Source organism: Uranotaenia lowii, chromosome 1, assembly GCF_029784155.1.
Source record: "Uranotaenia lowii strain MFRU-FL chromosome 1, ASM2978415v1, whole genome shotgun sequence".
Lineage (NCBI taxonomy): Eukaryota > Metazoa > Arthropoda > Insecta > Diptera > Culicidae > Uranotaenia > Uranotaenia lowii.
The window spans coordinates 212,626,620-212,640,180 of record NC_073691.1 but is presented as its reverse complement, the minus strand read 5'-3'; the positions used below and the strand labels follow the sequence as shown (position 1 = coordinate 212,640,180).

General features: G+C 38.2%; 1 protein-coding gene across 1 annotated transcript in view; it reads right to left on the bottom strand.

Annotated features, from left to right (window-relative positions):
* LOC129738372 (dynein axonemal heavy chain 10-like) overlaps positions 1 to 13,561 on the bottom strand; it is a 30,720-nt gene that overhangs the window by 655 nt on the left and 16,504 nt on the right. The window contains exons 19-27 of the mRNA XM_055729554.1: positions 8,391 to 8,521; positions 7,820 to 8,242; positions 7,635 to 7,739; positions 4,883 to 5,041; positions 3,321 to 3,431; positions 1,591 to 2,394; positions 1,432 to 1,524; positions 1,100 to 1,364; positions 63 to 1,033 (exon numbers count right to left, since the gene is read on the bottom strand). Coding sequence (XP_055585529.1) covers positions 63 to 1,033; positions 1,100 to 1,364; positions 1,432 to 1,524; positions 1,591 to 2,394; positions 3,321 to 3,431; positions 4,883 to 5,041; positions 7,635 to 7,739; positions 7,820 to 8,242; positions 8,391 to 8,521 — 3,062 coding nt within the window. The remainder of the gene's footprint in view (positions 1 to 62; positions 1,034 to 1,099; positions 1,365 to 1,431; positions 1,525 to 1,590; positions 2,395 to 3,320; positions 3,432 to 4,882; positions 5,042 to 7,634; positions 7,740 to 7,819; positions 8,243 to 8,390; positions 8,522 to 13,561) is intronic.

The following is a 13,561-nucleotide window of genomic DNA, read 5'->3' as shown; positions in this document are numbered from 1 at the left end:
GTGCAAATAAATAGTTCTATTCATAACTCAAGAGATGATTGAAAATTTTGTTAAATTCCTACCTGGGCAGCTTTGAAAATGAAACAGGTTTTCTGGTTTTTAACACCGACGTTATTGAACAAGACTTTCAAATCTTCCCGGAAAGATGTTTCATTGTAACCCCGGCTGAGAACAATTTGGAATACTTCGCATTCGGCAGCAAAAGCAGACAGCTGGGCTATGCACTGTTTGCCAGATCCACCCACACCGACTAGCATAACGTGACCTCGATCCATCCGAAGTACACGATGGACTCGAGTCAAGTGCTCTAAACAGTCCTCGAAAAGAACTAAGTTCATTTTGGATTTCTGTTCGTTGTACTCCATTAAAATTTCTTGAAACAGGAAAAATACAGCCTCGTAGTCTAACAGATCTTCGTAAAATCTGGGTTCTGCTGGATTCACTGCGTTCCTATAATCTCCGAAAAGCAAAGGATCGTTCAAAACATACTCTCCGACATTTGGTTCAAGCCATTTTGATTCGGTTCGACCTTCCGGTATACCGATAATCGTACGCCGAGGAACAGGTTTCGGTGGAGGAAATTTATTCGATACTTCCTCGGAAATTTGTTGGATCATCAGTTCTTGGTCATCTGCATTGATCAACCGATCACAGATAACACGTTGGAATTCGTTGCGCCAGACTCGAATCAGTTGTTGCACTTCCTTGTAGTATGTTGGGTGAATCTGAAGCATGCCGGCATAAATTCGAGACAGATCTTTCAGGTTGAATATATAGTGGAACTTTGAAGGCGTTGGAGGCAATTTGACGATCAACGATTTGAACAAATTAAGTGTCATTTCTACCACAACATCTGCCAGGGCTGAAACTTCCTCCGCGAACGGTTGCAGATGTCCTTTGAGAATTGACGAGTAGATGTGGGCCAATGTTGAATCGCTCGGGAAGATGACGTTGCAAACCGAGAACATCGAAATGAACCTGGGATCAACATCGTTGCGGCCTCCTCCGGCGCGACCCATAGCAGCGATGAAGGCTGAAAAATTTATCAAATTGAAGGAAGTAAGTAAGAACCCTTTGATTAAGTTAAAATGTAACTTACACATATCCTTGAACCATTTCCAGCTGAGATCTTTGGTACGATCGTACATGCCACCTCTTTCGAAGAGCAACTTCAGCAAAGCTATCGGCTGCTGAGTTCCATAACTGTCTACCTGAGGCATATTCATGTCGTCGATGAAGGCCACAAGTTTTTTCCCTACCGGAGGTCCGTAGATATCCTTGGTGCGCTTATCAACGGCAGCCTCGATTGTCTTCTGAACATCCATCGAAGAAGTTCGCGACGAAAAATTCAAATTCAAGATGATCTGTCAAATAAATTGTGTACGGTATAATAAATGTTTTCAGATAAATTAATTTCAAAGGGGTTCTTACAAAAGTTTCTTTGTTCAACTGTCTAAGAAAACTGGAAATGACCGCTGTTTTTGAAGTTCCCGTATCACCAACTAGAAGAATAGGATGTCGAATCTAAAGTAAGAAAAACAGTTGAGGTATTACTTTGATCAACACTCAAGCTTCAATTATCAAGCTTACGTCGTTCATTGATCTTAGAATCCATTCAGCTTGCAGGGTGTCTGTCGTTGGGACTAGAATTTCACTGAAAGCCATTTGCGAATTATGAATATATTCTGGAACGACCCACTCCCACGCAATCCATTGTTTCTTTTCCCTGTCGAAGAAGTAATCGTAAAGCGTCGGTTTCAATGACGGGACTTGTCCAGCTTTTGCCGGCACTTCAGGAGTATCTTCGACATTGATCATTTCCAAGTTTCTTTTGACGAAATCATCAAACTTAAAACGGGAATCTTCCAACAGAGCTGCTCCTAAGGAAGCATACAGACACTGGATGAATCCACATTCAACTACATCTTCTTCGAAAGGACAAACAGTTCCACTTTTGGGAAACATTGCATCGTAAAAATAACAAAACTGGGTCACCATGTTCAAGTTTGTCTGAGGGATCACCAATTTAAGCGGGTCTTCCTGATTGTTACCATCAATTCCTTCCAAAATGTAGTCGATGGCGAGCGAAATAATGCGTTCGTACATTTTCGAAAGCATCTCCCGCTCACTTTCGTATCGTTTCAAAACCCATCGCTGCCAATAACTCTCATAGCCGAGATTCTTAGGGTCCAAGTATACCATACCGGCTCGTGATACCGTGGCTGGAGAAGCGTAAGCAAGATCACCAACTTCAAATAGCAGCGCGCAGTAGCTGTTGAGCCGAATTCGTTCTCCGTTTGCCAACGTCAGCAGCTTGTTGTCGTCCATTACTGAGTTCATGTTCTCTATCCATAGGGCATCCACATCGCCGTCAAAGCATACGTAGCGGCGTTCCTAAATCGAGAGTTTGGAGAGCAGAAATTAGCTATGTGACATTTGAACGTTTTTGCTGTAGCGCTGATGCGGTCTAGCGGATAGACTTCTGGTTTTGGTATGCCAGGCGTACTGGGTTTGATTCCAGGTATCGGCAAGAAAACTTTTAGGTTCCATAAGTGTCCGTCAGGTAAGATGTGTTTACTCTTATAACTGGCATCATAATGGGACTGTTCAATCAGTTGCCAGCTGCCCTGATATACACGGATTTACAGCAGTTTGTGCCTAAGTATGTGCTTACATGCATTCTTAGATTATTAAGTAAGACAAATCTCCAATGCAGCGCGTACACCATACCCGGACCCCATAGCTTCGTATGAACTGTTATGGATTACGTGTGTTGATTGAGGTATATTTTGGAAGAACGAGTCAGTCAGGTGGGCTAGTTTACTCACAGGTATTCTGGCATCCGTGTATATACCTGTCCAGCTGGCAACTGATTGAACATTCGTATTATACAGCCAGTTATAAGAGGAAACTCATTTCACCTGTCGGTAACTTATGGGGTTCGAACCCAAGTTTTCTTACCGATACCGGAAATCGAACCCAGTACGCCTGGCATACCAATATCAGACTCGCGCCAGTCTTTCCGCTAGGCTTAATAGGTGCTCTACATTGTCAAAACATTTTTATAGAACTTCCGAGAAAAATTAAAATTACTCAGAGAAAAAAGCATTTCAGGCATCTTATCATAATATTTTCAATGACGAACATTCGGGTGACGAAAGTCTTTTAATTGACGGCACCTTTTTAATATCCTTTGATCAAAAAAATTCTAAAAACGAAAGATTGAACAATGAACAGTACACCCTCAAAAAAAATCAATCATAAAAATTAATCAACGGGTTAAAGATGAAAGACGGCGTTCGCTATATCCCAATACTTACATTTTCCTCCGCTGGTCGATTCATTTCGCGGAAAATGTTCGAAAACAAACCATCTATCCAATCGCGGGTGTTCGGATCCAGATAACCGTACAGCTCAACCACCGAGCAAGCCTTTGTGGAGTAAAAGAAGAGAAAAAAAAATCAAATTCTGGTGCTTCACTTTTATGTTTTTTTTTTTGTTTCTGCTAAGACCAACAGAAGGAGAAAAAGTTAACATTTAGCAAGGGTGCAATTTTTGGTGAAGAGATTTCTGATGCTGCATTTTTAGCTGATGGAAATGGACCTGCTCTTTTGCTACCGAACTTTTGTGTGATGTATTGCATCGGTTGATTCATTCATTCATTCATTCATTCATCCGTCTGTTCAACGTCCCCAGCTAGCTTGAGTGTGTGGGCTGGCTGCTGGCTCTTATCGGTAAAGAGCCCAATTTCAATTTATACTCATCAATATGGGAAGGCCAGACGCCTCCCGGTATGGGATCAATCCTTCAGCTTTGAACAACGCTCTGAGGCGTACATATTGCGATATTCCAATAGGACGACCAGTGCTCGTACCAACTCGGATAGTCTATGGAGCATTCACCGAGAGTATCCTTAGTTCTGTATGGAAATCCAAGCACATGTACGGATTTCCCTATTCATCGTTTCCGAGCAGCAACAAGGAGTTCAATAACTGTGAAATTAAAAGGTTTTATTCTGGCAAACTGTAAAAAGCAATGAATGCAAGCCACATTGCCATCTATTCATTGAGACTCAGTTTTCATTTGGAGGAGGTGGAAGGGGCTCTCAGAAAATTCAAATTTCGATATCTCGTAATCAGATTGCACACAAATGTGCATCAGCTTGGAATACCCATTTTGGATGTATTTATAGAGCAGCAGAGAGAGGGTCATCGAGCTGGAGATTCGTGATAAACATGGCAAACGTTTGGATTATTGGATCATTTTCCGGGAAAAGCTCTTCTCGCTGCACTGTGATCAAAATTTACTAGGGTATCCTTGTATTTCATTCTTTTTTCTTGTTGTTGCATAAAATGTTTTGATCGATCATATTATTTTGCTTTGTGTTAAATGATTCTTCATTTAAACATTTTTTAATTTGTAGAATGATGTGAATTTGATTATTTACCACGCCAACTGCTTTTTCGCAACCGTGCTGGAGCATCGCCAGAAATAATCATCCTGTTGAATTTATTATGAAACAGTTCCAGAGTGCTCGACTAGTTTTCATTAGAGTTTATTTAAATCCATGGACGCGGTGGCAGACACAGAGAGGCGGTATTATATGTCCTAATGCTTTTCTGTGCGTCATATTGATAAATTCAACTTGAAGCCACCGATGTACTTAGGCGATGAATGAAATTTCGGTAACCGTTACACAGAAGGGACCGATTGCGCAGATTTAACCACGAATAAATTATATCTGAATGCTTTGATGAACAGTTTATTCATTGGCAACATTTCAAATTAACGCTTATTCTTTTTTTCAAAATATTATCAATGGCAATTGGCGATTTGAAATCGCAAATTTCACCACTATACATAAGAAAACTTAATACTATACCTTGGGATTCAACATCGTACACTTGGTTGGGAGGCCAAGATTGCTTTGAGCCTTTATGAGGGTACTAATAACAACTGTTTTTCCGCCACTCGTTGGACCTACGATCATGGTTGAATGACGTGTCATCATCGTTTCGTACAGTTGAATCACTTTATCAACCTGTCGGTATTTTTTGTAAGAGAAGTTAAGCGGTTAGTTGTATCATTATTGTAACAAACAAAACACATTTTTATTAAAAATTATTTTTTTAATCATTAAACTGTTAAACTGAACACTTTGAATGGTCATGACTGTACCAATGCCTTGGTCATATTCATAGTTAAAAGAGGGTAATAGGTAAACTTCGAGAATGTTTTTCACACGTATCCAGTCCAAATAAATCCGGCTAAATATCAGGCAAAATATGACCGATTCATTTCAAAATTTGTAACCAATAATAAAGCCGATATTCGGGCAAATTGAGGTAAAACTCAATAATAATTTAATAAATATCAAGAACAAAACCATTTGGAACATTATTTTATTTTAGGGTACTACATCAGCGAAAATCGATTGAATATGACTCAAATATTGAACAAGTAGGAGTGAAATTGGACATTCTGGTAAGCAAGGTATCTCATAGTGTTGAGTTAATTATAGAAGCAAACCTATGTGTGAAAACTTAAAGAATTTTTTAAAATTATTTGAAAATGACATGAGGTTATAAACTTAGTTTTTTTTGGGTCTGTTTTGAACTTCTCAAACCCTGAGGTCTTTGAAGCTTCGCTTTGGTTCAAAACTTATCCATGGATTTTTGCAGAATTAAACTGACGTTTTAATTTTTAGGATGTACCTATGAGAAAATTTGATTTTTGGTTCTGAAAATAACGAACATGGTTGTTCTTTTTAACTCTGGAAGCGCTTCAATGATTTTATTTTCAATCTTCCAGTTTGCTGCCAGGTACAAACGAGAAAATGCTTGAAAAATTTGTCAAAAGATAATTTCCTCCAAATTTCAGATTTCCGTTTCTATTTGAATGGTTTCCATTTTTGAAACTTATGTCATTTTTGCCAGTTTTGTCATTTTTGTCATTTTTGTCATTTTTGTCATTTTTGTCATTTTTGTCATTTTGTCATTTTTGTCATTTTTGTCATTTTTGTCATTTTTGTCATTTTTTTCATTTTTGTCATTTTTGTCATTTTTGTCATTTTTGTCATTTTTGTCATTTTTGTAATTTTTTGTCGTTTTTGTCATTTTTGTCATTTTTGTCATTTTTGTCATTTTTGTCATTTTTGTCATTTTTGTCATTTTTGTCATTTTTGTCATTTTTGTCATTTTTGTCATTTTTGTCATTTTTGTCATTTTTGTCATTTTTGTCATTTTTGCCATTTTTGTCATTTTTGTCATTTTTGTCATTTTTGTCATTTTTGTCATTTTTGTCATTTTTGTCATTTTTGTCATTTTTGTCATTTTTGTCATTTTTGTCATTTTTGTCATTTTTGTCATTTTTGTCATTTTTGTCATTTTTGTCATTTTTGTCATTTTTGTCATTTTTGTCATTTTTGTCATTTTTGTCATTTTTGTCATTTTTGTCATTTTTGTCATTTTTGTCATTTTTGTCTTTTTTGTCATTTTTGTCATTTTTGTCATTTTTGTCATTTTTGTCATTTTTGTCATTTTTGTCATTTTTGTCATTTTTGTCATTTTTGTCATTTTTGTCATTTTTGTCATTTTTGTCATTTTTGTCATTTTTGTCATTTTTGTCATTTTTGTCATTTTTGTCATTTTTGTCATTTTTGTCATTTTTGTCATTTTTGTCATTTTTGTCATTTTTGTCATTTTTGTCATTTTTGTCATTTTTGTTATTTTTGTCATTTTTGTCATTTTTGTCATTTTTGTCATTTTTGTCATTTTTGTCATTTTTGTCATTTTTGTCATTTTTGTCATTTTTGTCACTTTTGTCATTTTTGTCATTTTTGTCATTTTTGTCATTTTTGTCATTTTTGTCATTTTTGTCATTTTTGTCATTTTTGTCATTTTTGTCACTTTTGTCACTTTTGTCATTTTTGTCATTTTTGTCATTTTTGTCATTTTTGTCATTTTTGTCATTTTTGTCATTTTTGTCATTTTTGTCATTTTTGTCATTTTTGTCATTTTTGTCATTTTTGTCATTTTTGTCATTTTTGTCATTTTTGTCATTTTTGTCATTTTTGTCATTTTTGTCATTTTTGTCATTTTTGTCATTTTTGTCATTTTTGTCATTTTTGTCATTTTTGTCATTTTTGTCATTTTTGTCATTTTTGTCATTTTTGTCATTTTTGTCATTTTTGTCATTTTTGTCAGTTTTGTCATTTTTGTCATTTTTGTCATTTTTGTCATTTTTGTCATTTTTGTCATTTTTGTCATTTTTGTCATTTTTGTCATTTTTGTCATTTTTGTCATTTTTGTCATTTTTGTCATTTTTGTCATTTTTGTCATTTTTGTCATTTTTGTCATTTTTGTCATTTTTGTCATTTTTGTCATTTTTGTCATTTTTGTCATTTTTGTCATTTTTGTCATTTTTGTCATTTTTGTCATTTTTGTCATTTTTGTCATTTTTGTCATTTTTGTCATTTTTGTCATTTTTGTCATTTTTGTCATTTTTGTCATTTTTGTCAGATGCGATGTAAGGTTTGCTTAGTGTTTACCCGATTGCAATTAAATGAAAATAAAATAAAAAATAAGTTCAATAAAAATCTCTACAACTTCTTTCAACAAACGTCAATGACATACCTGATTCTGCAGAATGATGTAGCCATCGGTTTCCAGCACGTTGCGAACCGCCTCGGTAAATTCCGGATAGCCAACACGTGGGTAGTCCACACCCGGAAATAAATCCTGAAAATGGATTGAACTGTCACGAACCCTCCCGGCCGGGATAAATCGTGTTACCCCAAAATTTATCGTCACCGACTCACCTTCATCAATCCATTAAACAGTGGTACATCATCAAAGACAAACTTGGGAAAATTCATATCGAACAGGGTCCTCATGAGAGTGGCCGTTTCATTGATCTCCGGTGATTTGCGTTTATTGACACCGGCCATCCGGAGCACCGCATTCAGAGACCGGAGACCCCAATCGTAATGGTACTGCTTCGATAGCTGCTCCCGTGCCAACTTGTATAGGACTGTCATTTTTTTGGCCAGAACCTTGGCCTTCATGAACCCGTCCGAAAATAGTGAAATCAGACAGATCAGCTCCAAATCCGGCATGATACAGGTCACGGGTCGGAACAATGCTTTCACAGATTCCGGCAGCTCCGTACGTCCCGCATAGCCCGGATTCATCGTTATAAAAATCCCTACCTTGGGATCCAGATTGATTTCGTACCCTTCGAACTGCAAGAGAAGAGGAGGGCGATTCGATCATTTGACATGAAGTCCGGGGACAATTGTCAATGTTGCCACAATCAATTTTCAGAGAGGAAAAAAACAAATCCCTCTACCAGGCCATGGCAAACGCTTAGGACTAGCCACTAAAACTCACCATAAATGTCTTTCGGTTGGATACGAGGGCCGTTCGGATTGTTTGCAGCTGCGTTGAGATTACGCTCAGGACCGAGATGTCAATCCGATTAAACTCGTCGAAGCAGCCCCAAGCTCCGCACTGTGACAGTCCTGGAAGAGAGTTGGGAAGGATATTCAGAATGGTGCCATTTGTCGAGGGATGCGCCCCGCCGCCTTGACCCCTCTCCACCCTTTCCGTGATTGCTTATTGCCAGTTGATGGTGTCCCAAACTGCCAGAAATGGATTTTGTTTGCATGCATATTGGGTTCGCCGAAACTTTTGGCTGTTGACGATGGAGAATGGCGACGGCGACGAGGCAACATTTCCCTGCTTAAAACGTATAGTTGCAATTCGATTGGGATTGATTGTGTCCGTTTGTGGCTGCTGTTGTTGCTTCTGCTGCCGGTGACAGTTTGTGCTTCCGAGATAGATTCGCGCCAGCCATCCGGGCTAAGCACGACCCAAGGGATGTGGCTGCGGTGCCAATTGGATTCGTTCCCCGAAAGACACATGTTGTGTTAATTTGCACAAATTTTGGCCCGAGAACTTGGGCTTGAGGAAACAAAAAGGTTCAAAATTCCGTTTAAGGAATAAATTAAGGTATTTTCAGCTTAACGAGACAATTTTGAGAAAGTGATCTTAAAGATTTTGGTAATTGGTTTATCTCGTTAATTAATTATATCCTTAAAAGTTACACAAATTCGATGAAAACACTTTTGTTCTTATTTCCTTTGCCTCTAATGATTGCAGAAAACTAGTACATAGACGTCTCTGACTTAAGTCCATCAACATGCCTGAAAGGAATCCAATCTGATTTTGAATTCCTCTAGAATTATTCATGGGACAGATTGAGCGTTAACCTTCTCAACCCATTCGTTGCATTGGTATGCACAGCTTTGCTGCCATTATTGTTATTGGCTGTTTGGTGCCGGGGATTTGAGTTTTTGGTAGCTGAAGTGCAAATACCTACCAAATAGCGCCCAGACCCACAAAACGCAACTGCCACTGGGCAGCAGGAATTCCGTAATCGCATTGGACCGTTTTATAAAATTCAAATTGCATTTCCTACGCTTTGGAAAGTTGTTCGGTGCTGGTGCGAGGTGATAATATGGTTTGCATCTCGACGAGGCTTGCAACGTTAATTCAATTTATCTCGACGTTCGGTGGCGTGTTGTTGGTGGCCATTGCATTTCGGTTCGTTGAGAGACTATAACTGGTTCTGGCCATCCGGGAAAAGGACCCAGGACAGGAAGGCGTCGAAGGTTCAATACCTACGATCAACATTTGCACGGTTTTGGTGAAAACGATTGATATTGATTGTTTGCCTAAATTAAGTTGGCAAGTCAAACCGGGCTGTGTTTGGTCGGCCCTGAAAGCCAACGTAGCGGCGTGGACGAAAGATACCCTAACACGTTTCGATAACAGTATGTGAACTCTAGAGCGGTTCAATTGAGGGTTGTGAAGAAAGCTTAGGATCTTTAAAGTATGATTTATGATAACTTTCGGCGCAATCGAATAACTACGGTTGCTTAAAAATCATTTGTTGAAAAATCATCTTATCACACAAACGTCATTACAAAAATAATCTAGTCATTCATGATATTTATTACATGACAGTTTACAAGGCATATGGTCGCACTGAAAGAATGTGCTAGATGTGGGAAACCAAAAACGCATGGGCCAGTTTCCGAAAACACGTTACAGTGCATGATCGATAAAACTGATCGATCATATTACGTATCAAACTGCTCTGGCAGCGATCACAATAAAACAATTACCAAATACAGCGATAAATTGACCTAATTGCAAATTTATTTTTTCTAAAAGATGATACCAAAGTATTGAAATTTTCAATCAAAATTCAGCTAATCTGTTGAACGGAGACAACGGACCAGGTCATAGTTGGCTGTTCAAGTTCTTAGGTAAGAAGAAATATAATTTACCTAACAACGCCCAAAATAGGACGGGTAACAATAATAATCTACCTGACGACACCCAGAAAAGGGTAGGTAGGCCCAAGAAACTGACAACGGCAAATTTGCCGAGCATTCGAAGGTTCTTTTTACCTACAAATAATTCAGAGCTACCTAGCTTGGACAATTTAAGGGAGGGAAATGATACACTTTCTTCAGTCGATAACCCACTGAGGATGCTAGCAAGTAGCTAGTGAAATACTAGTATTTGGGTCTTTCAAATACTGTAGCTGAATTCAAAGGAATCTTCGACTACTTTGAAATAATACTTTCATTCAGCTAAGAGGTTCTTCAAACCTTTGATTATTAGTCAAAACAATCCGAAATGCCGCTGATGCGCAATCGACTGTAATTTTTCGGGTGCGGAATTTAAGGTTCAATGGGCAATGAAATCAAAAAGTTGTTCTTTCTCTCCTTAAGAAAAACCCGTTAGATCTGTCAGTTGGGAGTTGGGTGAAATTTTAGCTGCATCCCACTTGCACCAGTGGAAAACAATCACCCAAATTCGGCACCGCTGCCATCGCCTATTCGCGAAAAAAGCTCCAAATCCGTTGTTGTTGGTATGCAGTACGTATCTTTCCTTGTTGGTTATTGCTGAGATTCTAGTTGAGGTAAATTAAATCTTTTAAGTGGTACAAATTTTATTCTTAAAAATATGCATGTGGGGGTAAAACCGTCACTCTTTAAGGGGGGTAAGCCCGGCATTGTTTGTGAAACATATTTTCTCCTATTTCAGATGCCTTTCAAGTACCAAATAAAAACGACCCGTGGTAGTTAGACCCAAGAGAGCTTTACCCTGGCGAAAGAGGCTATCGCTTGTGGGGCTTCTGTCAAAAGTGCCTCAAGACTTTTGGATCCCCAGGACCACATTAAAGAATTATCTGTTGAGGAAGGTGGCAAGCTCGAAACAAGAACCATGAGAGATCATCTTTAAATTGAATCAGAAAGCGGAGCTCATGCAGCACCTGCTTGACCTGTTTGAAATAATCAGAAAACTGATTATTCTATGTGTTTATGTTTCAAGACCATAGAAATTTCATGTATTCAAGATATTGGCAATTTAGAACACTCCTGTTTAAAGGACAAGCATCTTTGAAAACTCTTAAAAAATGTTGTTTAAACCCTGGACACGTAACACCCCACCCCCTCTACCTGAACCAACTTAACCTTCCACTTAGCTGCCCACGAGGAATGTGGACGACCTTATAAAACATTCAACATCACTTGAGCTTATCACTGCATTTAAGTGTAATTTTATGTGTCGTGTGATGTGTAGTTTCTTGATTCCAAATTTTGGAACTTGTTTTGGTAAATTCTCCGAAACCGGTAAACTGATAAATGCCATACTTATCTGTATTGTACAGAATAGTATTATCTTTCATTGAGCGGTTTTTGGATGTAAATCGGTTCAGCTCATGTTGAAAAAATTAATTACCAATTCTAGGTGCCGGTCTTACCAACCCCCCCCCCCCCCCCTTAGTTTATGAATACTGTTTTTGTCACTGTTTTTATGAATCAATATGAAAATATGAAATCACTGACAGTGCAGGGGGGCTTGTGATATAGCTCAGTTGGCAAGTCTGTTGTCTCCTGAGCCGATGTCCGCGAGTTCGAGCCCAAGAGTAAATATCGAACACAGTTGTACCGGATAGTTTTTCAATAACGATCCGCCAACTGCAACGTTGATAAAGTCGCGAATGCCATAAAGATGGTAAAACGACTATAATCGAAACAAAAAAAAAAACTGACAGTGTAGATATCTTATCAAAGACAATCTAAGCAACGATTCTGTGAAGGAAAAAGAACAAAATTCGCATTCAGTTGTTGCAAAATGATCATTTTCCTAAGGGGGCAAGGCTTATCCCCAGTTACACTTTTTTCTAAATGTTAACATCCAAGCCAACAGAAAATCGTAAAAGATACGATAATTGAGATGCTCAACTCGTGCCTATTTAAGTTTAACATGTTTTGGAGAGCCGTGCCCTTGATTCAATGAAGCTTTTTGCCTGAGTTGCTTCCGTCGCTGTTCTCCAGTTGGAAACTGGCTATTCAATTTCTTGAGCTCTATAGACAAGGTTCAGGCCCAATCAACGGACCCTGAGATCCTTCCCTAACCAGTTGGTTTGCTTCTTTGTTCCCTAAAATACCACATTGGCCTGGAACCCAGAATAAATGCCTGTTGCTTATGCCAAGGTTTTTCAGTGTAACAATACACTTTCATACTAGCTAGGAGAAAGTCGCGAATGCCATAAAGATGGTAAAACGACTATAATCGAAACAAAAAAAATACTAGCTAAGAGTAACATGGGAACGTACTAAGCGCCCGAAGAGCGGTCTGGCTGTCAGGCAACATTTAGATATGAGGCCTTTGGGAGCCAAAAGGATACAAGGGCATAAAAAAACGCTTTAAAGTTTTTGTGTTAGGCCATTTTCCATATATTTTCTTTCAAAAATGGTATTTTTTTTTCAAGCGTTAAGGTACTAAAAAAAATTCGAAAATCTAAAAAATTTACCAAATAATGTTTGAAATATGAAGAATCGTTAACTTAAACTGAAAGTTTTGACACTTATAGCCCATTGGCTCTGAGGGCCTCGTTTGCTCTTGTGTACCTGTATCCTCTTCTTAAACAGACTGAGTGCATACTAGAATTGCAAAAATGTCAGCCAGTTGGCCAGTTTTCCATAGCAATTGAGATGCTGATTCAAACCCCGGCTGTATCGAAACGCGAAGATAACAAACTTGGAAGGCTACACATCGATAGATCCGTTCTGAGTTTAAAGGAGCTTATCTGAACAATCACATTCCATTTTTTTGTTCGTTCGCACATTTTTGGTCAGCGAAATGAGTAACAATGTCATGACCAAGTTGAATGAACAACATCATGCTTTCAACGACTTTTTTCTTCTTACAGCCAGCAACTACATACATATTTTCAACTGTTGCCCAACTTATAACGTAAAATACCTCCCAAAACAGCCAAAAAATGAAATAGAAAGATGACCATATGTGTGATGCGATTGGAGTACAAAAATGTCATTCAGTATTGACATTGCTACCTGACTGATTTTGTAGCATGGTCATTCAACTCGTAGACGACTTTGATATTCTTTCCATAACATTGACTACTAAACGTTGGTCAGGATCGAACGAAATCGACTGAAATTCACCAGCCTTGG